The sequence below is a fragment of the Hypanus sabinus genome, chromosome 2 (genome assembly GCF_030144855.1).
Source record: "Hypanus sabinus isolate sHypSab1 chromosome 2, sHypSab1.hap1, whole genome shotgun sequence".
NCBI lineage: Eukaryota > Metazoa > Chordata > Chondrichthyes > Myliobatiformes > Dasyatidae > Hypanus > Hypanus sabinus.
This window is the reverse complement of record NC_082707.1, coordinates 195,200,747-195,218,747: the sequence shown is the minus strand read 5'-3', so window position 1 is coordinate 195,218,747 and position 18,001 is coordinate 195,200,747. Positions and strand designations below refer to the sequence as shown.

The window sequence follows — 18,001 nt, the reverse complement described above, 5'->3', positions numbered from 1 at the left end:
GAACTGGTTTGAGAACTGACAGATGAAGTTCAATCCAGAAAAGTGTGAAGTGATATACTTTGATCATATAATGTTAATGTTATAATTGTTAACACTGTGGAAGTACAGAGGGATCTTAGGGTCCAAGTCCCTAAAATCCCCCTTTGATAAGAGAGAGCAGACAGAGTTTGTTTTCTCCAGGGTGGCAATGGCTGATACAAGAAACCATGCGCTAGAGCGATTGGAGGAAAGTATAGGGGGTTGTCAGAGTTAGATTTGTTACATGGAGTGGTAGGTTTATGGATGGGTGCTGGTAGAGCAGACACATTAAATACATTTAAGAAACTCTTAAATAAGCATAAAAAAAATGGAGAGCTATGTAGGAGGTAAGCATTAGATTAACCTTAGTGCGGGTTAAAAGGTAGCCACATTGTGGGCGAAAGAGCCTGTATTGTGCTGTACTGTTCTATGTTCTGTAATAAATCCTTAACAATTACACCGGGTAAATGTTACAGAGACATGTAAAAGAACATGATGAGGTTTTTTTTGAGATAAATTACTTTGCACAGACATATGAGGTAAATAACACTCGATCAGATTATTACAAATGGTTGATTATTATAGTTACATATAGCTTAATGATTACAGCTCAAGGAACAAATTACTACATACAGATTAGTCTGGAATAGCATCATGACTATATAAGATTTCTTCTGTACGTATAAAAGCTTCCAAAATTATTAATTAATCCAAAATTCATTTGGATATTTTCAAGTTCCCTCTAATTCTACTCACAAAAGTATCTATTCTCTCTATTCCAGTTCACTTTTTCACCAGCATCACCAACCCTAACATTTTTATGCAAGCATGAAAAATCTAACATCTGACCATTCACCTCCTGCCATTCTTTGATCCATAGCTTCAAATGCACTTTTTTTATATAGGAGAAGGATGAAAGGTTCATCAATTTGAAACACTAACTCTGTTCACTCTCTAAAGGTCAAGGATCAACTTTAATTGTCATATATGTTTACATATATTAGGATCTTCTTGTGCATCTTAGCACAATATGCAACAAAAACATTTAGTTATCAAGAATTATTAAAAATAAGTTTGAGGCTCAAGTATGGATATGGAATAAATGTGCATAAATAAAAATCAGCACTTGTTTATGATGTAAACAGCAATATAAAATGGGCGGGGGAGGGGTGGTAGAGAGGCTAACTAGAATGATTGGTCGGATTAACTGCCTGGGGGAAGAAACTCTTAAAATGGAAAACATGAGGAAATCTGCAGATACCGGATGTTCAAGCAACACACACAAAATGCTGGTGTAACGCACCAGGCCAGGCAGCATCAAAAGGAAGAAGTACAGTCAACATTTTGTGTTGAGAACCTTCCTCAGGACTAACAGAAAAAAGAGTAAGAGATTTGAAAGGGGGGGGGGAGGGAAGACATGAAATGATAGGAGAAGACAGGAGGGGGAACGATAAAGCTAAGAGCTGGGAAATTGATTGGCAAGAGGGATACACTAGAGAAGGGGGGAGTATCATAGAATGGAAGGCCTTGAAAGAAAGAAAGGGGGACGGGAGCACCAGAAGAAGATGGAGAATGGGCAAGGAGTTATTGTGAGGGAAAGATAGAGATAAAGAGAACAAAAGGGGGGGAGGGGGAGGGAGAGGGAGAGAGAGAGAGAGAGAGAGAAATAAATAGCTAGATAAGTAGGTAGGGGTCAGAAGGGGAAGAGGGGCATTAACGGAAGTTAGAGAAATCAATGTTCATGCCATCAGGTTGGAGGCTAGCCAGGCAGAATATAAGGTGTTGTTCCTCCAACCCGAGGGTGGCTTCATCTCAACAGTAGAGGATTGGCATATCGGAATGAGAATGGGACATGGAAATAAAATGTGTGGCCCCTGGGAGATCCTGCTTCCTCTGGCGGACCGAGCGTAGGTGTTCAGCGAAACAGTCTCCCAGTCTGCGTTGGGTCTCACCAATATATAGAAGGCCACACCAGGAGCACCAGACTCAGTTAAAAACGGCACACAGTTTTTGTTTTAATTGCCCTATGCTGCCTGACCAATTATCTCTGGCATTTTGTTTAAAATTTCCAAAGCCTGCAAGATTAGTTTTCCAATAAACAGCAATTTATATGTAATCCTAATTTAATACATACAGCATTCAAGAGTGGAATTTCCTTTACACTGAGACAAGTTGCTTTAAAGGGACAATTACACTGCTCTTTTCATGATTTCAAGATACAAAGTACTCTGAAAGTGCAAGTGTCATTATTGCAATGACAGCCATAGAAACAGAAAGATTTACCCAAAACAGCAAAGATCCAGTAAACAGCAACATGATGATGACCAGGTAGTTCTCTGTGGTATTAACTGAGAATTAGGGCGCCGTGGTAGCATAGCAGTTAGCACAAAGCTTTTACAGCTCAGGATATTCCAGAGTTCAATTTTGGGGCTGTCTATAAGGAGATTGTTATACTCTCCCCACGTGTAGGTTTTCTCTAGGTGCTCTGGTTTCTTCCCAGAGTCCAAAGATGTACCAGTTATAAGGTAAATTGTCCTGTGATTTGGCTCGCCCAGTCATTAAGTTTATTGTCATTTAACTATATATATCATCAAAAAAGACAACGTTTCTCTGGGCCAGAGTGTAGTATGGTAGTAAACAGAACACACAGTAACTTAAGAAGGAAGAATAAAATCTACAAACGAACTATGCATAAACAAAGTGTAACCCCCTGGGTCGCCTCAGGCTCGCTCAGCTCATTTCGTCTAGGGGGAGCAGCCTTCGGCCCCGCCAAACTGGGTAATCAGCTGGTGTGGATGCTGTGTGATGTCCCCGCCTCACCCAAAAAACAGACAGTACACCATATGCGATTAAATGAGTACAATTTATAAAGGTTACTATAACTAAGTGATTAATAACGATACAGTATATATGAAGAGAAAATTAAAGAAAAGGCGCCAAACTTATCAAAGTCCAAACCACTTCGTGCACAGCCGTTGGAGCTCAATTTCTGAAGTCTTCTGGCCACCATTCGATCCCCTCCGAACTCCTCGGACTCTCCAAACAGCTCAGGACCCTCCGAGTGGTCAACCAAGCACATCTAGCTTCATTCCCCCCCCCTCCTCGGAGAATCTCCCGGCCTCGGACCCCCGCTTGGGGTCCAATCCTCGCCCAGCTTAGAGCATTGCGTCCTCTCTCTCGATCCCCTCGCGCCGATCTGCCCAAAAGCCCGTCAACAAAAGCTTACAGACTCAGAAGAAAGAACATTAATCCCCATTTGGTTTACAAAGGAATACCATTCTCGGCATCAGTAAATTAGCATTCCTGCTAGTTAACAAAAAGAAACCCTTTCCCAACAGTAACAAAGAAAAAAGAAGAAACCCCCTTTACACTACAAACGAACTATGCATAAACAAAGTAAAGTCCATAAATTAAATATTGTAAGGTCCAGAACAAATTAACCGGTGACACATTGACTACAATGCCGCAGTGAGTTCAGAACCATAATGGAACTGTTTCCTATTCTGACCATTCTTGTCTTTATGCATTGGAGTCTCTTGCCTGATGGTAGAAAGTCAAAAAGGATGCTGGATGGATGGGATCCTTGATAATTCTAAGAGCCCTGTGTACGCAGATCGCCTGATAAATGTCCCCAACGGATGATAGGGAGACCCTTATGTTCCTCTCAGTCATTCTTAGTCCTTTGTAGGGACTTCCAGTCTGATCTTCAGCTGCTCCCGTACCAGAGGAGATGCAGTATATCAGGATGCTCTCAATGGTGATCCTGTAAATTCCAGTTAAGATCAGTGGTGGGGGGAGGGAGGGGTGAACCTTGTTTGCCTCAGTCTCCTTAGGAACTGGATGCGGTGCTGTGCCTTAATTCAGGGAGGCAATATTAAGAGACCAGGTGAGGTTATCCATGATGCAAACTCCCAGGAATTTGGTGCACTAACTCTCTCTATGGAGGAGCCATGTATGCGCCGAGTGTTGATTCATCTTTATCTTCCTAAAGTCCACAATAATTTCCTTGATTTTCTCCATGTTCAGACTTCGGTTGTTTCTCCTCACATCAGTCCACAAGCTGCTCCACTTCCTCTCTGTACTCTAACTTGCCATTGTTGTTGATGAGGCCAACCACTATTGTCATCCACAAACTTGATGACACAGTTTGAGCTGAACACCGCAACACAGTCATGCATCAGCAGTGTTAACAGTAGCAGGCTAAGCACACAACTCTGGGAAGCGCCAGTGCTCAGTGTAATGGGAATACAGACATTGCTGCCCACACAGACTGTCTGCGGAGACCCAGTGAAGACAGTTTCCCCACCAGTTTCAGGGGTATAATGGTGTTAAACATCAAACTGGACTATAAACAGCAACCTGGCATACAAGACCCTATTTTCCAGGTGGGAAAGGACAGAGTGGAGGGCAGAGGCTATCAGTAGATAGATTCGAGTGATAAGCAAACTGGAAAGGGTCCAATGAAGCCAAGAGAAAGGCTTTAATGTGTTCCATGACCAGCTGCTCAAAGCATTTCCTAATGGTTGACGTTAATGCCATCGGACAATAGTCATTTAGACAGGTTACTGTCACGTTTTTTAGCACTGGATGTATTACCTAAACAGTCCTGCAATGTTGAGATTGTTCCTTCAGCAATTCACACAAATTGCTGGAGGAACTCAGCAGGCAATGCAGCATCTAAGTAAAAGAGTACAGTCAACATTTCGGGTCGAGACAGGCTCCCTTAGGCCAGGTTTTCACCACCTTCAGAACTGGTTTGGCCTGTTTGGCTGATGATTTGCATGTTGGAATTACCATAACAGGCAAGTGATCTGAGAGCCCAACTGCTTTATATATGCACCTGGTATGTTAGTATAAACCAGGTCCAGTGGAACTTCGGCAGGACTCTTTTTAGGTTCACATGGTTAAAATCAACAGCAACAATGAAGACACCATCAAGGTGTTTGGTTTGAAAATCACAGATGGCACTGTAGCGCCTCGCCAGCATTTGCAGGGGTTGACAATAGAAACAACTATCAACACAGTAATAGTGAACTCCCTAGGTATATAAAACGGTCTGCACTTCACAAAAACGAATTCAATCAGTGAACAGTGGGATGCCACTGTTACACCAGTTCTTATTTATGTAAATACAGATGCCACCACCGCAGAGTTTGTCTGGGATTGTTGGATTCCTGTTGAACCAAAATGTGCTGAAATTCTCCAGTTGGATTGCTGCACCTGGCATGATGTCCTGAGTTTCCATGAGAATCAATGCGCAGTTCTTCATCTCTCATTGGTTTAGTCTCAGGCACTGGTAGTCAAGTTTATTTTCCAATGAATGTTTGCCAGAAAGAATGACGGGACAGCAGGCTTGAAGGGCTTCATTCTGAGTCTCTCACGGATCCCAGTAAGCTCCCCCCCCCCCCATTTTTGCTTTCTAGTGCACCACTTTCGATGGCGTCTTCCGTGGATTACTGTCACAGGCAATGGTGTGTGCCGTAAGCCCAAGCTGCGGAGCTTCTCAGTAGTCCAACAGTTTACTAACCAGATGGAATCGCTGTGCACAGTATATGTAATAGCCAGCAGCATGTCCCAAAGACATAAGATGAACTATTAAACCAAGAGATTGAATGGTTGCTATGTCTGAACGTGCCATCATCTTAAACTTAAAGTGTTAATTAGATGGGCAAGACAGCACGGCTCATTGGGCCGGTACATAAATAAAAACAAAATTAAAAATAAAAATTCACATAAGCTTGATTAAATTCTTCCGAGACACAAAAGTCTATAACCTTGAAACTTGCAAGCAATTCAAATACTGTTGAATCCAACGCTTTGGTGTGGACTGAAGAAATAGCATTTTGTCTCTGGTGAATGTTTTTATAGTTTTACAGCAATTTTTGTCAGTATTGTCAGCACGAATAAAAACACGATGGAAGAACAGCTAGGTCATGTTGTACATCAGCTTTTTATAATTTATAACCATTTATAATTCTTCATCCTTCTACTTATCCCTAAAAAACTGAGCCCTGTGTAAACCATAATTGCTTCTTCTTTGGCAGATCCTCAGCATCAACAATGATTTGCTTCACTTTCTTCCACTCCAAAATGTGCAGGTGCTGCAACGGATAAGGCTGCTGTGGGAAAACCACTCTTCCACTTAAGGGGAAAGTGCCTGATAGCAGACAAGTGGGTTGCATATGATATGAGGTGATGCGCTTCTCCCAGAGTTTATGCATGCTCCAGGTGCATGTGCAAAGTCCTCAAAAGTATCCCAATGCTCCTTCTCCACTTTAAGTCATGCATTGGATATTTCAAGCAGGCAGCAGAGACAATGCATTCCTTCAAGGAGGCTTTGAGCAGATCCTTGAGCATCTTCCTGGAAAAGCTGGGAAAAGTGTCTGCTTTGAGAGCCTGGTGTCAGACATGTGAACTATGTTGCCTGCCCAAGGTAGTTGAATGAACATAATTGGACTTCTCCCCTTCCTTTCCAGTTCTGAAGAAGGGCTCAGCTGAAGAGTACAGTTGATGTTTCAGGCTGAGACTCTTCATTTGGTTTTTACTGTTGATCTGCTTACTCTTCCAGGACATTTGGAAGATTTCACTGTATTCTGAATGGTTGCTTCACTGTCTTGTACAGAGATCAAGACACCAATGCAGAAGATTGAAAAAGCTGCAGTTGGTTGTAAACTAGCCTCCACAAAAGGCAGTGCATCAGAAAAGGTGGCATTCATCATTAAAACTGTGTACCGTTTTGGGTTCCTTATTTAAGAAAGGATGTGCTGACGTTGGAGAGGGTTCAGTGAAGAGTCACTAGAATGATTCTAGGAATGAGAGGGTTAACATATGAAGAACATTTGACCGCTCTTGGACTGTACTCCTTGGAGATTAGAAGAATGGGAGGGGGGGGGGGGGGACCTCATAGAAACATTTCAAATGTTAAAAGGCATGTACAGAGTGGATGTGGCAAATTTGTTGCCCATGATGGGGAGTCTAGTACGAGAGTGCATGACCCAAGGACTGAAGGGCGCCGCCCATTCAGAACAGAGATGTGAAGAAATATTTTTAGCCAGAAGTTGGTGAATCTGTGGAATTTGTTGCCACAGGCGGCAAGTCACTGGGTGTATTTAAGGCAGAGATCGATAGGTATCTGAGTAGCCACGGCATCAAAGGTTATGGTGAGAAGGCAGGGTAATGGGACTAAATGGGAGAATGGATCAGCTCATGATAAAATGGCGGAGCAGACTCAATGGGCTGAATGGCTGACTTCTGCTCCTTGTCTTATGGTCTTAAGGACCCTTGTCATCAAGGACATGTCCTCTTTTCATTACTACCACCAGAGAGGTGGTACAGGAGCCTGAAGACACACACTCAACATTTTAGAAACAACTTCTATAGCTCCCTCATCAGATTTCTGAACAGCCCATGAACACTGCCTCCCTTTTTACACTAATTATTTTTAATATTCTTTTTGTATTTGTAGTGCTTTTTATGTATTGCACTGTACTGCTGCCATGAAACAATAAATTTCAGTGATAATAAACCTGATTCTGATACTTAACCTCTCATTCAACTTGTCTGGGTCACTGTGAGATCCTTCTCACACCTCATATTCCATGAGGTTATCTCATCTAATCATTGACAGAGATTATGTCAGGAGGCCACGCTGTATGGTAAATTATTAATAATTACCCAAAATAACAAAAAAACTCCTCCTTCCTATCTGCCCAACAATTTTCAATCTATGTTAGTGTATTACTACTAGCTGTACGTGGTTTAATTTTGCAGGACAAAGTTCAAAGTTAAATTTATTATTAGAGTACATACATGTCAAATCTATAGAATAGCAAACATGATCAATGGACAACAAACTGCAAAGGTGGATATAAACAGTTAATAAACAACAAGCAGGACATAAAAAGACAAAAGAATCCTTAGTTGAGCGTAGTTATCCTCTTTTGTTCAAGAGCCTGATAGTTAAGGGGTATTAACTATTCTTGAACTTGTTGTGCGAATCCTGAGGCACCTCTACCTTCTACTTGATAGCAACAGTGAGAAAAGAGCATGGCCAAATCTAAATGCATTAATCAATGGCATGGTAGCTGAATACTATTAAAGCACCAGTAGCCAGGGTTTAATAACACTGCTACCTGTAAAGAGTTTGTATGTCCTCTCCATGACCGTGTAGGGGTTTCCTCCCACATTCCAAAGAGGTATAGGTTAATTAGTCTCATTGGCTTGTGGGTTGGAAGGGTCTGTTACTGTGTTGTATCTCTAAATTAAAAAGATCTGTTGTTTTTGTCTTACATATTCTATCAATTACATTGCCAAATCAACTCTGGTAAATTTGTCAAATTTGTCCTTTTCATAAGTCCATACTGACTTTGTCTATGTTTTAATCGTCTATATTTAATACCCAGTTAACATTTTAAGAATGTTCTTTTTATTTATCTATTTTGTAGCACCTGCCTGCTCCTCATGGTGGTCATCCATTTGACTGGCTCAAACTATAGTGTGAGCACCTCCCTGAAACTCTGAACTGTAATATTGCTGTATGTGTCACAGAGAGTCCAAGTGCTACACCATGCTGCATGCCACCACAGTAACAGGCCCTTCCACCCCATTGAGCCCACACTGCTCAATCACACCCATGTGACCAATTAAACCACTAACTCCTATGTCTTTGGAATACGTGAGAAAACCCACAAGGTCACAGGGAAAATGTACAGACTTCTTACAATGACAGATTTGAACCCAGGTTGCTACCACTGTAATAGCATTACACCAATCAGCATGCCACGCAGTGTGATCACATCCTTTACAAAAGATTCTAGCGTTCCCTCACTATTGATTCTAGGCTAAACTGAATGTAGTACCTGCTTTTTGCTCTCCCTCCCTTTCCTCAAGTGACCAATATCTAATATATGCCCACAGACTCATACATACGATTATTTTGACCCTATCTCATCTGGTTTTTACAAACAAGAGAAAATCTGCAAATGATGGAAATCTAAGCAACACACACAAAATGCTGGAGGAGCTTAGCAGGCCAGGCAGCATCTATGGAAGAGCACAGTTGATGTTTTGGGCCAAGATCCTTCATCTGGTTTTTACTTTTGAACTGTGTAGACTGGCAGCAAAGGAGGATGAACTATGACTGCTTAAAAGTGTGTTTCAGGTGAGGAATCACTTGTTTTCATACTGTGAGGCCTAGCATCAAGGAGGAGGAGCAGTGACCATTTAACATGTGGGCTTAAGGTGAGAAACTGAAAAAAAAATCAGCAGTGAATAAAAGGGAGGCAGGCTCTGCCACAACAGAAAGTCATTCCTGAGTTAAGGTAAAATTCCACCCCCCCCCCCTTTCTTTAGAACACTAGTTATTGAAGGTGCAGTAATGCCAGTCAGTGGAGTGGTATGCTTGGGTTCTCAGATATACAAGGTGAATGAATATTAAAATGTCTCTGATGATTATATATACAGAAAATGCGTACAGCTGTAGCTCCTCTCAAGTTGGCACGTATCATGGTGTGGCGGCTAGTCACATCAAAATTTGAGCCGCATGAATGAATAACTGCTAGGAGGGGCAGGCAGGTAACGTAAAAGTTCCCAGTAGCTGTTTCCTTCTCAAACAAATATACTGTTGGAGAAGGTAGTCTCTGAGGAAAAAATGACACCAGCAACCTGATCAGTGACATCATGACTGTGGTACAGCAAAGTCTAGCCAAGCAAAAGTGATCAAGAACTCTTTAGTCAGGGGCACTGAGAAGCTTAAAGAATATTTAACGAAGAACATCTAGCCTTTCATTCCTGGGATCCTGAGATCATTCTTATAAACCTCCTTGGACTCACTCCAGAGCCTGCAACCCTACACTTCACTATGCTGTGTTCCATCTGCCACTTCTTTACCCTCTCCCAATCTGTCAAAGTCCTTATATAAACGCCCTATCTCTACAATACCAACTGTTATGCATCTATCTTGGTATTATCTTCAAACTTGGCCAAATATCATCAGTTCTGTCCGTCTGTCTGTTCCTTCATCCAGATTAGTGTATACAGTGAAAAACTGAGATCCCAACATCACCTCCTGAAGAACTCTACTGGTCACCTGTAGCCACCCAGTAAACGCCCTCTTTCTCTCCAATGACTTCTGTCAGTCAATCTCATATCCACATTAGTGCTTCACCTCTACACCATGGGCTCTTAACTTGTTTAGACCATAAGACCATAAGATATAGGAGCAGGATTAGGCCATTTGACCTATCAAGTCTGCTCTGTCATTTCATCATGGCTGATCCATTTTTCCTTTCACCTCTGATTTCCTCCTCCCCCCCGCACCCCGTATCCCTTCATGCCCTGATCAATCAAGAATCTATCAACCTTTGCCTTAAACAGACATAAATACTTGGTCTCCACAACTGCCTGAAGCAACAAATACCACAGATTCACCACTTTCTGGGTAAACCTGTTGGAAATTCCTTATCTCCATTCTAAAAGGATGCCCCTCTATTCTGAGGCTGTGTCCTCTGGTCCTCATAGGAAACATCCTCTCCACATTGACTCCGTCAAGGCCTTTCACCATTTGATAGGTTTCAATTAAGTCACCCCTCATTCTTCTGAATTCCAGTGAATACAGGCCCAGGGCCATCAAATGCTCTCAATTATGTCAAGCCGTTTAACCCTGGAATAATTTCTGTGAACCTCCTTTGAACCCTCTCCAGTTTCAAAAGATCCTAAGGGACCCAAAACTTCTTCCAATACTGCAAGTGAGGCCTCACCAGTGCTTTACAAAGTCTCTATCAGCCTCTTGTGCAACATTTTGTCAAATTCCTTCTGAAAATCCAAATAAATCACACCCACTGACTTTCATTTGTTTAACGTGCTTTGTTGTCTCCTAACAGATTTGTCAGGCTAGATCTCTCCTTAACAAAAGCTTGCTGAATTTGTTAAACACACAAATTGCTAGAGGAACTCAGGCAGCATCTATGGAAAAGAGTAAACAGTTGATATTTCAGGCCAAGATCCTTCCAGACTGAAAACAGATGAGAAGTCAGGGTAAGAAGGCGTGAAAAGAGGCAAGTAAGACATATAGGGGAGTAGGAAGAACAAGGTAGTAGCTGATAGGTGAAACCAGGAGAGGGAGGAGTAGTAAAGAACTGGGAAGTTGATTGGTCAAAGAGATAATAAGCTGGAGAGGACAGAAGACCATGGAAGAAAAGGGAGGGGGAGGAGCACCAGCGCAAAGTGATGGGCAGGTAAGGAGATGAGTGTGAACTTCTCAGCTCTTTACTTCAGCTCTCCCCCTCTCTCAGTTTCATCTATCATATACCACCTTGTATTTCTTGCTCCTCTCCCCCACCTTCTTACTCTGACTTCTCATCTCTTTTTCCAGTCCTGAAGAAGGGCGTCAGCCAGAAATTTTGATGCTGCCTGGCCTGCTGAATTCCTCCAACATTTTGTGTATATTATTTTGATTTCCAGCATCTGCAGATTTTCTCTTGCTGAATGTGCTATTTTATCATGTATTTCCAATTACTCAGAAATTGTTTCTTTAATAATGGACTCTAAAATCTTATCAGCCAGCCTTTAGTTTCCTGTCTTTTGCCTTGCTCCCTTCTTGCAATTTTCCAGTCCTCCGGGGCCCACTCTAATTCCTGAAAGATCACCATTAATGCTTCTTAAATCTCTTTGCTATCGCCTTCAAAAACTCTGGGATGTAGTCTATCTGGTCTAGATGATTTATCCCATCTTTAGGCCATTCAGCTTCCCCAGTACCTTCTCCAGTAGTAATGCCAAATGAAGGCCACAAACTGATCAGTCACGATCTTACTAAATGGCAAAGCAAATTGGAGGGACCAAATAACTTACTCTTAAAATGCAAACACGAGGAAATCTGTAGATGCTGGAAATTCAAACAACACACACAAAATACTGGTGGAACACAGCAGGTCAGGCAGCATCTGTAGGGAGAAGCACTGTCAATGTTTCGGGCGGAGACATGCTGTATTCCACCAGCATTTTGTGTGTTGATTTACTCTTAAAGTGTACCTTTCTGCCTTTGTGTACAGCTATAGCAAAAAATCCAGTGTTTCTTTGGGAAATAACAATATAAAAATAATGACTGGTTGTCATATCTGATGACAGTTAGAGTTGTGCAGTTCTGTTGTGTGTTTGTAGGTGGCTGCTGAGTCCAAATTGTGAGCAACAGACGTCCACAAGAAGGACATGCAAAACTGGCAGATCTGGAAGTGGAACTGCTGCTATTGCTTTCCTTCTTTGTTGGGCAGCGTTTAGTACTGCTTGGCATCTCCCCTCCAGGATGTTGTGAGCAGTTCTTGCCTAAGCTCACTGGCCACTCTGGTTCTGCACACTTTGTTCTTGCCATTTTGGTACCATCCCATTGTGTGTAACTTTAGCTTTCACGCATCCCAGCGTGTGTAACTTTAGCTTTCATGCAATCTTTGAACCACTTAAAGGGCCTATCTCAATTTTTCTTGCCCAGCAAAAGCTCACCATATAGTAGATATAATGTAATACTGCCAAGATATAACTCTACCCAATTTCTTACTTTGTTGGAATAGTACTTATTTAAAATGCAATATTGTGCAGAAGTCTTAAGCACAAGTAAAAAAAAATCTGTAAAGGGGCGATGCTTTCAAAAATAATGTAATGAAACATTTCTAAATATCAAAAGAATTATTATAAACAGTAAACAGTTAAAGAAACACTAATTCTAATCAATATTTCGTGTGACCACCCTTTGCTTTTAAAACTGCATCTTTTTTTTAGGTACACTGTTGTGCAGTTTTAAGAAACTTAGCTGGTAGGTTATCCAAGCTTCTTGGAGAACTTGCCACAGTTCTTCTGCAACCTTAGGTTGTCTCGTTTGCTTTTGCCTCTCCAGGTATTCACAGGGTCTCAATTTAGTTTAGATCAGGACTCTGTGGAGACTATACCATCTGAAACCATATGAAGGATCTTGGGTGGTTAAGACTTTTGCACAGTACTGTAAATGGAATTTGGCATGCAGAAAAAAATCTATTATCATTTTTCTTTGAAGTAGTGTAACAGTTCACTTCTTCCCAAATCAAAGCCTGCTGGCTAAAGAAAAGCTTATGTATTAATCAAATGAAAAGTAACCTAGAAACAGTTTGCAGAGGAGTTTCCAATCTCAACAGGCCACCACTGGGCAGTAACAAAACTGATTCGCTACGAAATGATCACGTTACTCCTATATCCCTTCAAATAAAAAGGCTTAACCCGAACTGCAACATTATCACTATCAGGAAATTCACTGGAACTGGAACACTAGTAAGTATAACTTGTACATTAGTTTAACTTTAAACACAAGAGATTCTGTAGATGCTGTAAATCCAAACCAACACACACAAAATGTTGAAGGAACTCAGCAGGTCAGATAGCATCTATGGAAATAAATGAACAATTGACATTTCAGGCTGAGACCCTTCAGCAGGACTGGAAAGCTAAAGAGAAGATGCCAGAATAAAAAAATGAGGGGAGGAGGCGGAGTAGGAGTACAAGCTAGAAGGTGATAGGTGAAACCAGATGATTTTCCCTGGGCCATCTGGTTTCCTCCCACAGTCCAAAGAGATACTGGGTAGGTTAAATGGTTACTGTAAATTAGGTTAGGGTTAAATCTGGGTTGTCGGGGGTTGCAGCTTGAAGGAAGGGCTTATCCAGCGCAGTTTCTCTAGTTAAATAAACAGGAGTGGGGCGCAGGGGGAGGTGATAGGCAGATGGGGAGAAAAGGTAAGAGGCCAGAGAGGGAAATTAAGAGGAAAGGGGAGGGGGAGATATTACCAGCTATTGGAGAAATCAGTGTTCATGCCATCAAGTTGGAGATTAGATTTGCTGTCATCACAACCACTGAGGGTTGCATGCAATCCAATCTCATCAGCAGGTAGCCATGATCTAATGCAAAACTTGCAAACTGGCTGACTAGAAAGAAATTGCAACATACAATCACCTTTACTGACTGACCACTGTTTAGTGCTACTACAGTGACATTTTTAATGGTTTAATCGGGAAGACATGGTTCTGTTCATGCAATCCCGAACAATATTTAAGATTAGAGCAATTATGATGTGACTTTTCATAGCTGTTCTTACATTATTTTAGCATCAAGATGACCTGTTCTTGTTTTGACATACAACGTACATCATTTTTTAAAAAAATACAGATGTAAGAGTTGTGTTTATTCTGTCTTTTTATCTCACCTGTAAAGCCACGGCGGAGTAATCTGGATGTTGTTGAGTGGATTGGCTAGTCTGGGTGAGTTGGCTCGGGGCATTGCTGGTGTCCCAAATGTTCGGTGGAGGTTGTTGCAGATGAGGTGGTAAAGGTGGCGGTGGTATTGACGGTGGTGGTTGGTGCTGATGGGCAGGATACTGCAGGACTGACTGCAACTGCTGCTGGTGCATTTGCTGCAACTGCTGCATCTGCTGGAGATGCTGCTCCCTTAGTGTCTGGAAGTTGGACGTTAAACCGGTAGTAGGGACCGGCGGGGGTACGGTGGTGGGACCAACAACAAGCCCCGGGGCCGGTACACGCGGCGCAGGAAGGAGCGGCGGCTGAGCAGCCCCGCCATAGTATGGAAGGTGCGCCCCTCCCCCACCATACCGACCCCATGACGGATACATCGAGTGTAAACCTTTAGCCAAATGCGTTCAACCAACGAAAATAACTCGATGGGTGCAAAATGTGCCGGATGTTATCACAATTTTGACAGATTGTGCTGTCGAACTGGAGTCGAAATATCCGACGACAGGCAGCCACTATTTCAGACTCTCCTTCATTCTTCCCTGACGAGCGCCATCACAAACAAAATGAAAAAAAGCAGACGGCCTGGCGTCATCGCGTCACGTACGCGGTTTCGCAACACGCTCGACGTCAAACGCCCAACGTCGGACCTGACGTCGCCAAAGCACGTGGCCATACTGCATGGAGTTCTATCCGGAAAAGTATGAAGTGATTTACTCCGGAAGGTCGAATTTGACAGCATATTACTAGGCTAACGGCAGGATTCTTGGCAGTGTGGAGGAACAGGGAAATGTTCCTCAAGATTTTTTGATCCCTCAGAAGTTGCCGCTCAAGTTGATAGGGTTGCCAAGAAGGCATATAGTGTGTTGGGATTCGTTATTCGGGGATGTTGCAGCTCTATAAAAAATTGTCAGACCAAACTTTGGAGTATTGAGTTCGATTCTGGTGACCTCATTATAAGAAGAATATGTTAGTTTTGGAGAAGGTGCTGTCTGGAATAGAGAGCTTGTCTAATGAAGATAGGGCTTTTGTCCTCAGAGTTAAGGAGGATGAGAGGAGACTTGATAGAGGCGCATAAAAGGTATAGAGTCATAGAAAAGTACAACATAGAAACAGGCCTTTTGGCCCATCGGAACCATGCCAAACCTTTCAAACTGCCTACTCCCATTGACCTGCACCGGGACCATAGCCCTCCATACCCCTACTACCCATGTACCTATCCAGACTTCTCTTCAATGTTGAAATTGAGCTGGGATGCACCACCTGTGCTGGCAGCTCATTCCATCAGTCTCAAGACACTCTGAGTGAAGAAGATTCCCTCACCTTCATCTTTAACCTTTCACCCTTTACCCATGACCTCTGGTTGTCTTCCCACCCAACCTTGGTGGAAAAAGCCTGCTGGCATGCACCCTATCTATATCCCTCATAATTTTGTATACAGTACCTCTATCAAATCCCCTTAATCATCCATGTTCCAAGGAATAGTCCTAATCTATGCAATTTTTCCTTGTAACTCAGGTCCTCTGGACCCAGCATCATCCTCTTAAATTTTTTCTGCACTCTTTCAACCTTATTTACTTTTCCTGTAGGTAGAAGGCCAAAACTTTAATGACATTACTCCAAATTAGGCCTCACTAATGTCTTGTATAACTTTGACATAACATCCTATCTCCTGTACTCATTACTTTGATTTATAAAGGCCAATGTCCCAGAAGCTTTCTTTACAACCCTATCGATCTGTGGTACCTCTTTCAATTGAGTTATGGACCTGTGTCCCCAGATCCCTTTGTTCTACTGCACACCTCAGTACCTTACCATTCACCTTGGTTGGTCTTAATGAAGTGTAACACCTAGTACTTGTCTGCATTAAATTCCATCTGCCATTTTTTAGCCCGTTTTTATAGTTGGTCCAGATTCTGCTGCAAGCTATAATAGCCTTCCTTGCTGTCCACTACACCCCTAATCTTGTCATCTGCAAATTTGTTGATCTGGTTAACCACATTATCATCCAGATCATTGATATAGATGCAAAATGACAACCAACCCCACACATTTCCCTGCAGCCCTCCACTAATTGCAGGCCTACAGTCAAAGAGGCAACCATCTGCTACCAATCACAAACAAGAGAAAATCTACGGATGCTGGAAATCCAAGCAACACACAGAAAATGCTGGAGGAACTCAGCAGGCCAGGCAGCATCTATGGAAAAGAGTACTGAATTAAATTGACTTTATTTCTTACATCCTTCATATACATGAGGAGTAAAAATTTTACATCTCTGTCTAAATGTGCAATCACAGTAATTTATAATAAATAGAACAGTTAATAGAATACACTCAAATCAGCACAAGTTCATCAGTCTGATGGTCTGGTGGAAGAAGCTGTCCTGGAGCCTGTTGGTCCTGGCTTTTATGCTGCCGTACCGTTTCCTGATACTACAGTAGGACTGCCGAAGGGTCTCGGCCTGAAACATTGACAGTACTGTTTTCCATAGATGCTGCCTGACCTGCTGAGTTCCTCCAGTATTGTGTGTGTGTTGCATCTACTACCAATGTCTAGATCAGGGATGGCCAAACTATGGCGCATGCGCCAGAAGTGTTGCATTGGATATTTAGAAGTGGCGCATTGCACCCCAGCAATTAATAATAAAAAAGCAAGCTTACTCATGTAAAAGTATTAACCAAAAACCGATTTGTAGAAAAAAAAGGAATTCAAGTAACTTACAGTAAGAAATGGGTTTTACTGAGAATAAATCTAAAACTTAGCCATTATTTTTAGGGATTTTATTATTTCATGCACATCTTTTGGCAAATGTCAAGTCAAGTCACTTTTATTGTCATTTCAACCATAATTCTGGTACAGTACATAGTAAAAATGAGACAACGTTTTTCAGGACCGTGGTGTTATATGACACAGTACAAAAACTAATGACTGAACTACGTTAAAAAAAACAACACAGAGAAAGCTACACTAGACTACAGACCTACACAGGACTGCGTAAAGTGCACAAAAAACAGTGCAGGAATTACAATAAATAATAAACAGGACAATAGGGCAAGGTGTCAGTCCAGGCTCTGGGTATTGAGGAGTCTGATAGCTTGGGGGAAGAAACTGTTACATAGTTAATTGTTAAATGTTATCTTCTTTCACATAAATCTGTTTTCAATTTAAAAAATATTCATGGAGTCAAACTAGGAAAGAACTTTTATTCCGCAGTCATTCCATAACTGTTCAATACATGTTTGATACTTGTTTGATCCTGAGGCGCCAGGCATCTACACCAGTGGTGTGTTGCAGGTTTTTGCCAGTCAGTTTACAAATGACATTTGTGCGCTACAGAGTTGTGCTTTGTTCGTCCTTTGTGAACATTTGCAGTTTTGTACTTTTTCGAAAACTAAGCCTTGTTTTTACATTCAGTTACCCCTCACAGTGCAAAAGAAAAGCAGAAAGTGATAGTAAGCGTGAATTCAAAGGAAAATGAGTTCTTATTTACAGTGAGTCCGTCAGGAAAACCATTCTGCATTGTTTGTGAAAACATTTTCTCACATAATAGAAGACATGAACTTCGTTGACACTATAAAACAAAATATCAGACTGAAATAGAAAGAAAACTGTAGCTAGTGCTTAGGTCTGAGTTACAGAAAGAATATGTGATTAAAAAAGGAAGAAATCATAAGAAGACAAAATATATTTGTTAAAAGTCTTATTAAGGTAAGTAATGTTT

General features: G+C 41.8%; 1 protein-coding gene across 4 annotated transcripts in view; it reads right to left on the bottom strand.

Moving 5' to 3' along the window:
* The window catches only part of LOC132389643 (YLP motif-containing protein 1-like), a 163,778-nt gene extending 148,922 nt beyond the window's left edge, over nt 1–14,856 (bottom strand). For 2 of the 4 annotated variants that reach the window (XR_009510639.1, XR_009510638.1), the window contains exon 1: nt 14,235–14,856. Coding sequence is in view for 2 of the 4 variants with exons in the window: in XM_059962175.1 (XP_059818158.1) it covers nt 14,235–14,657 (423 nt within the window). In the remaining 2 variants the exon portion in view is untranslated. The remainder of the gene's footprint in view (nt 1–14,234) is intronic. The other 2 variants (XM_059962175.1, XM_059962186.1) reach the window with 1 other exon arrangement.
* Between the last annotated feature and the right edge of the window lie 3,145 nt (nt 14,857–18,001).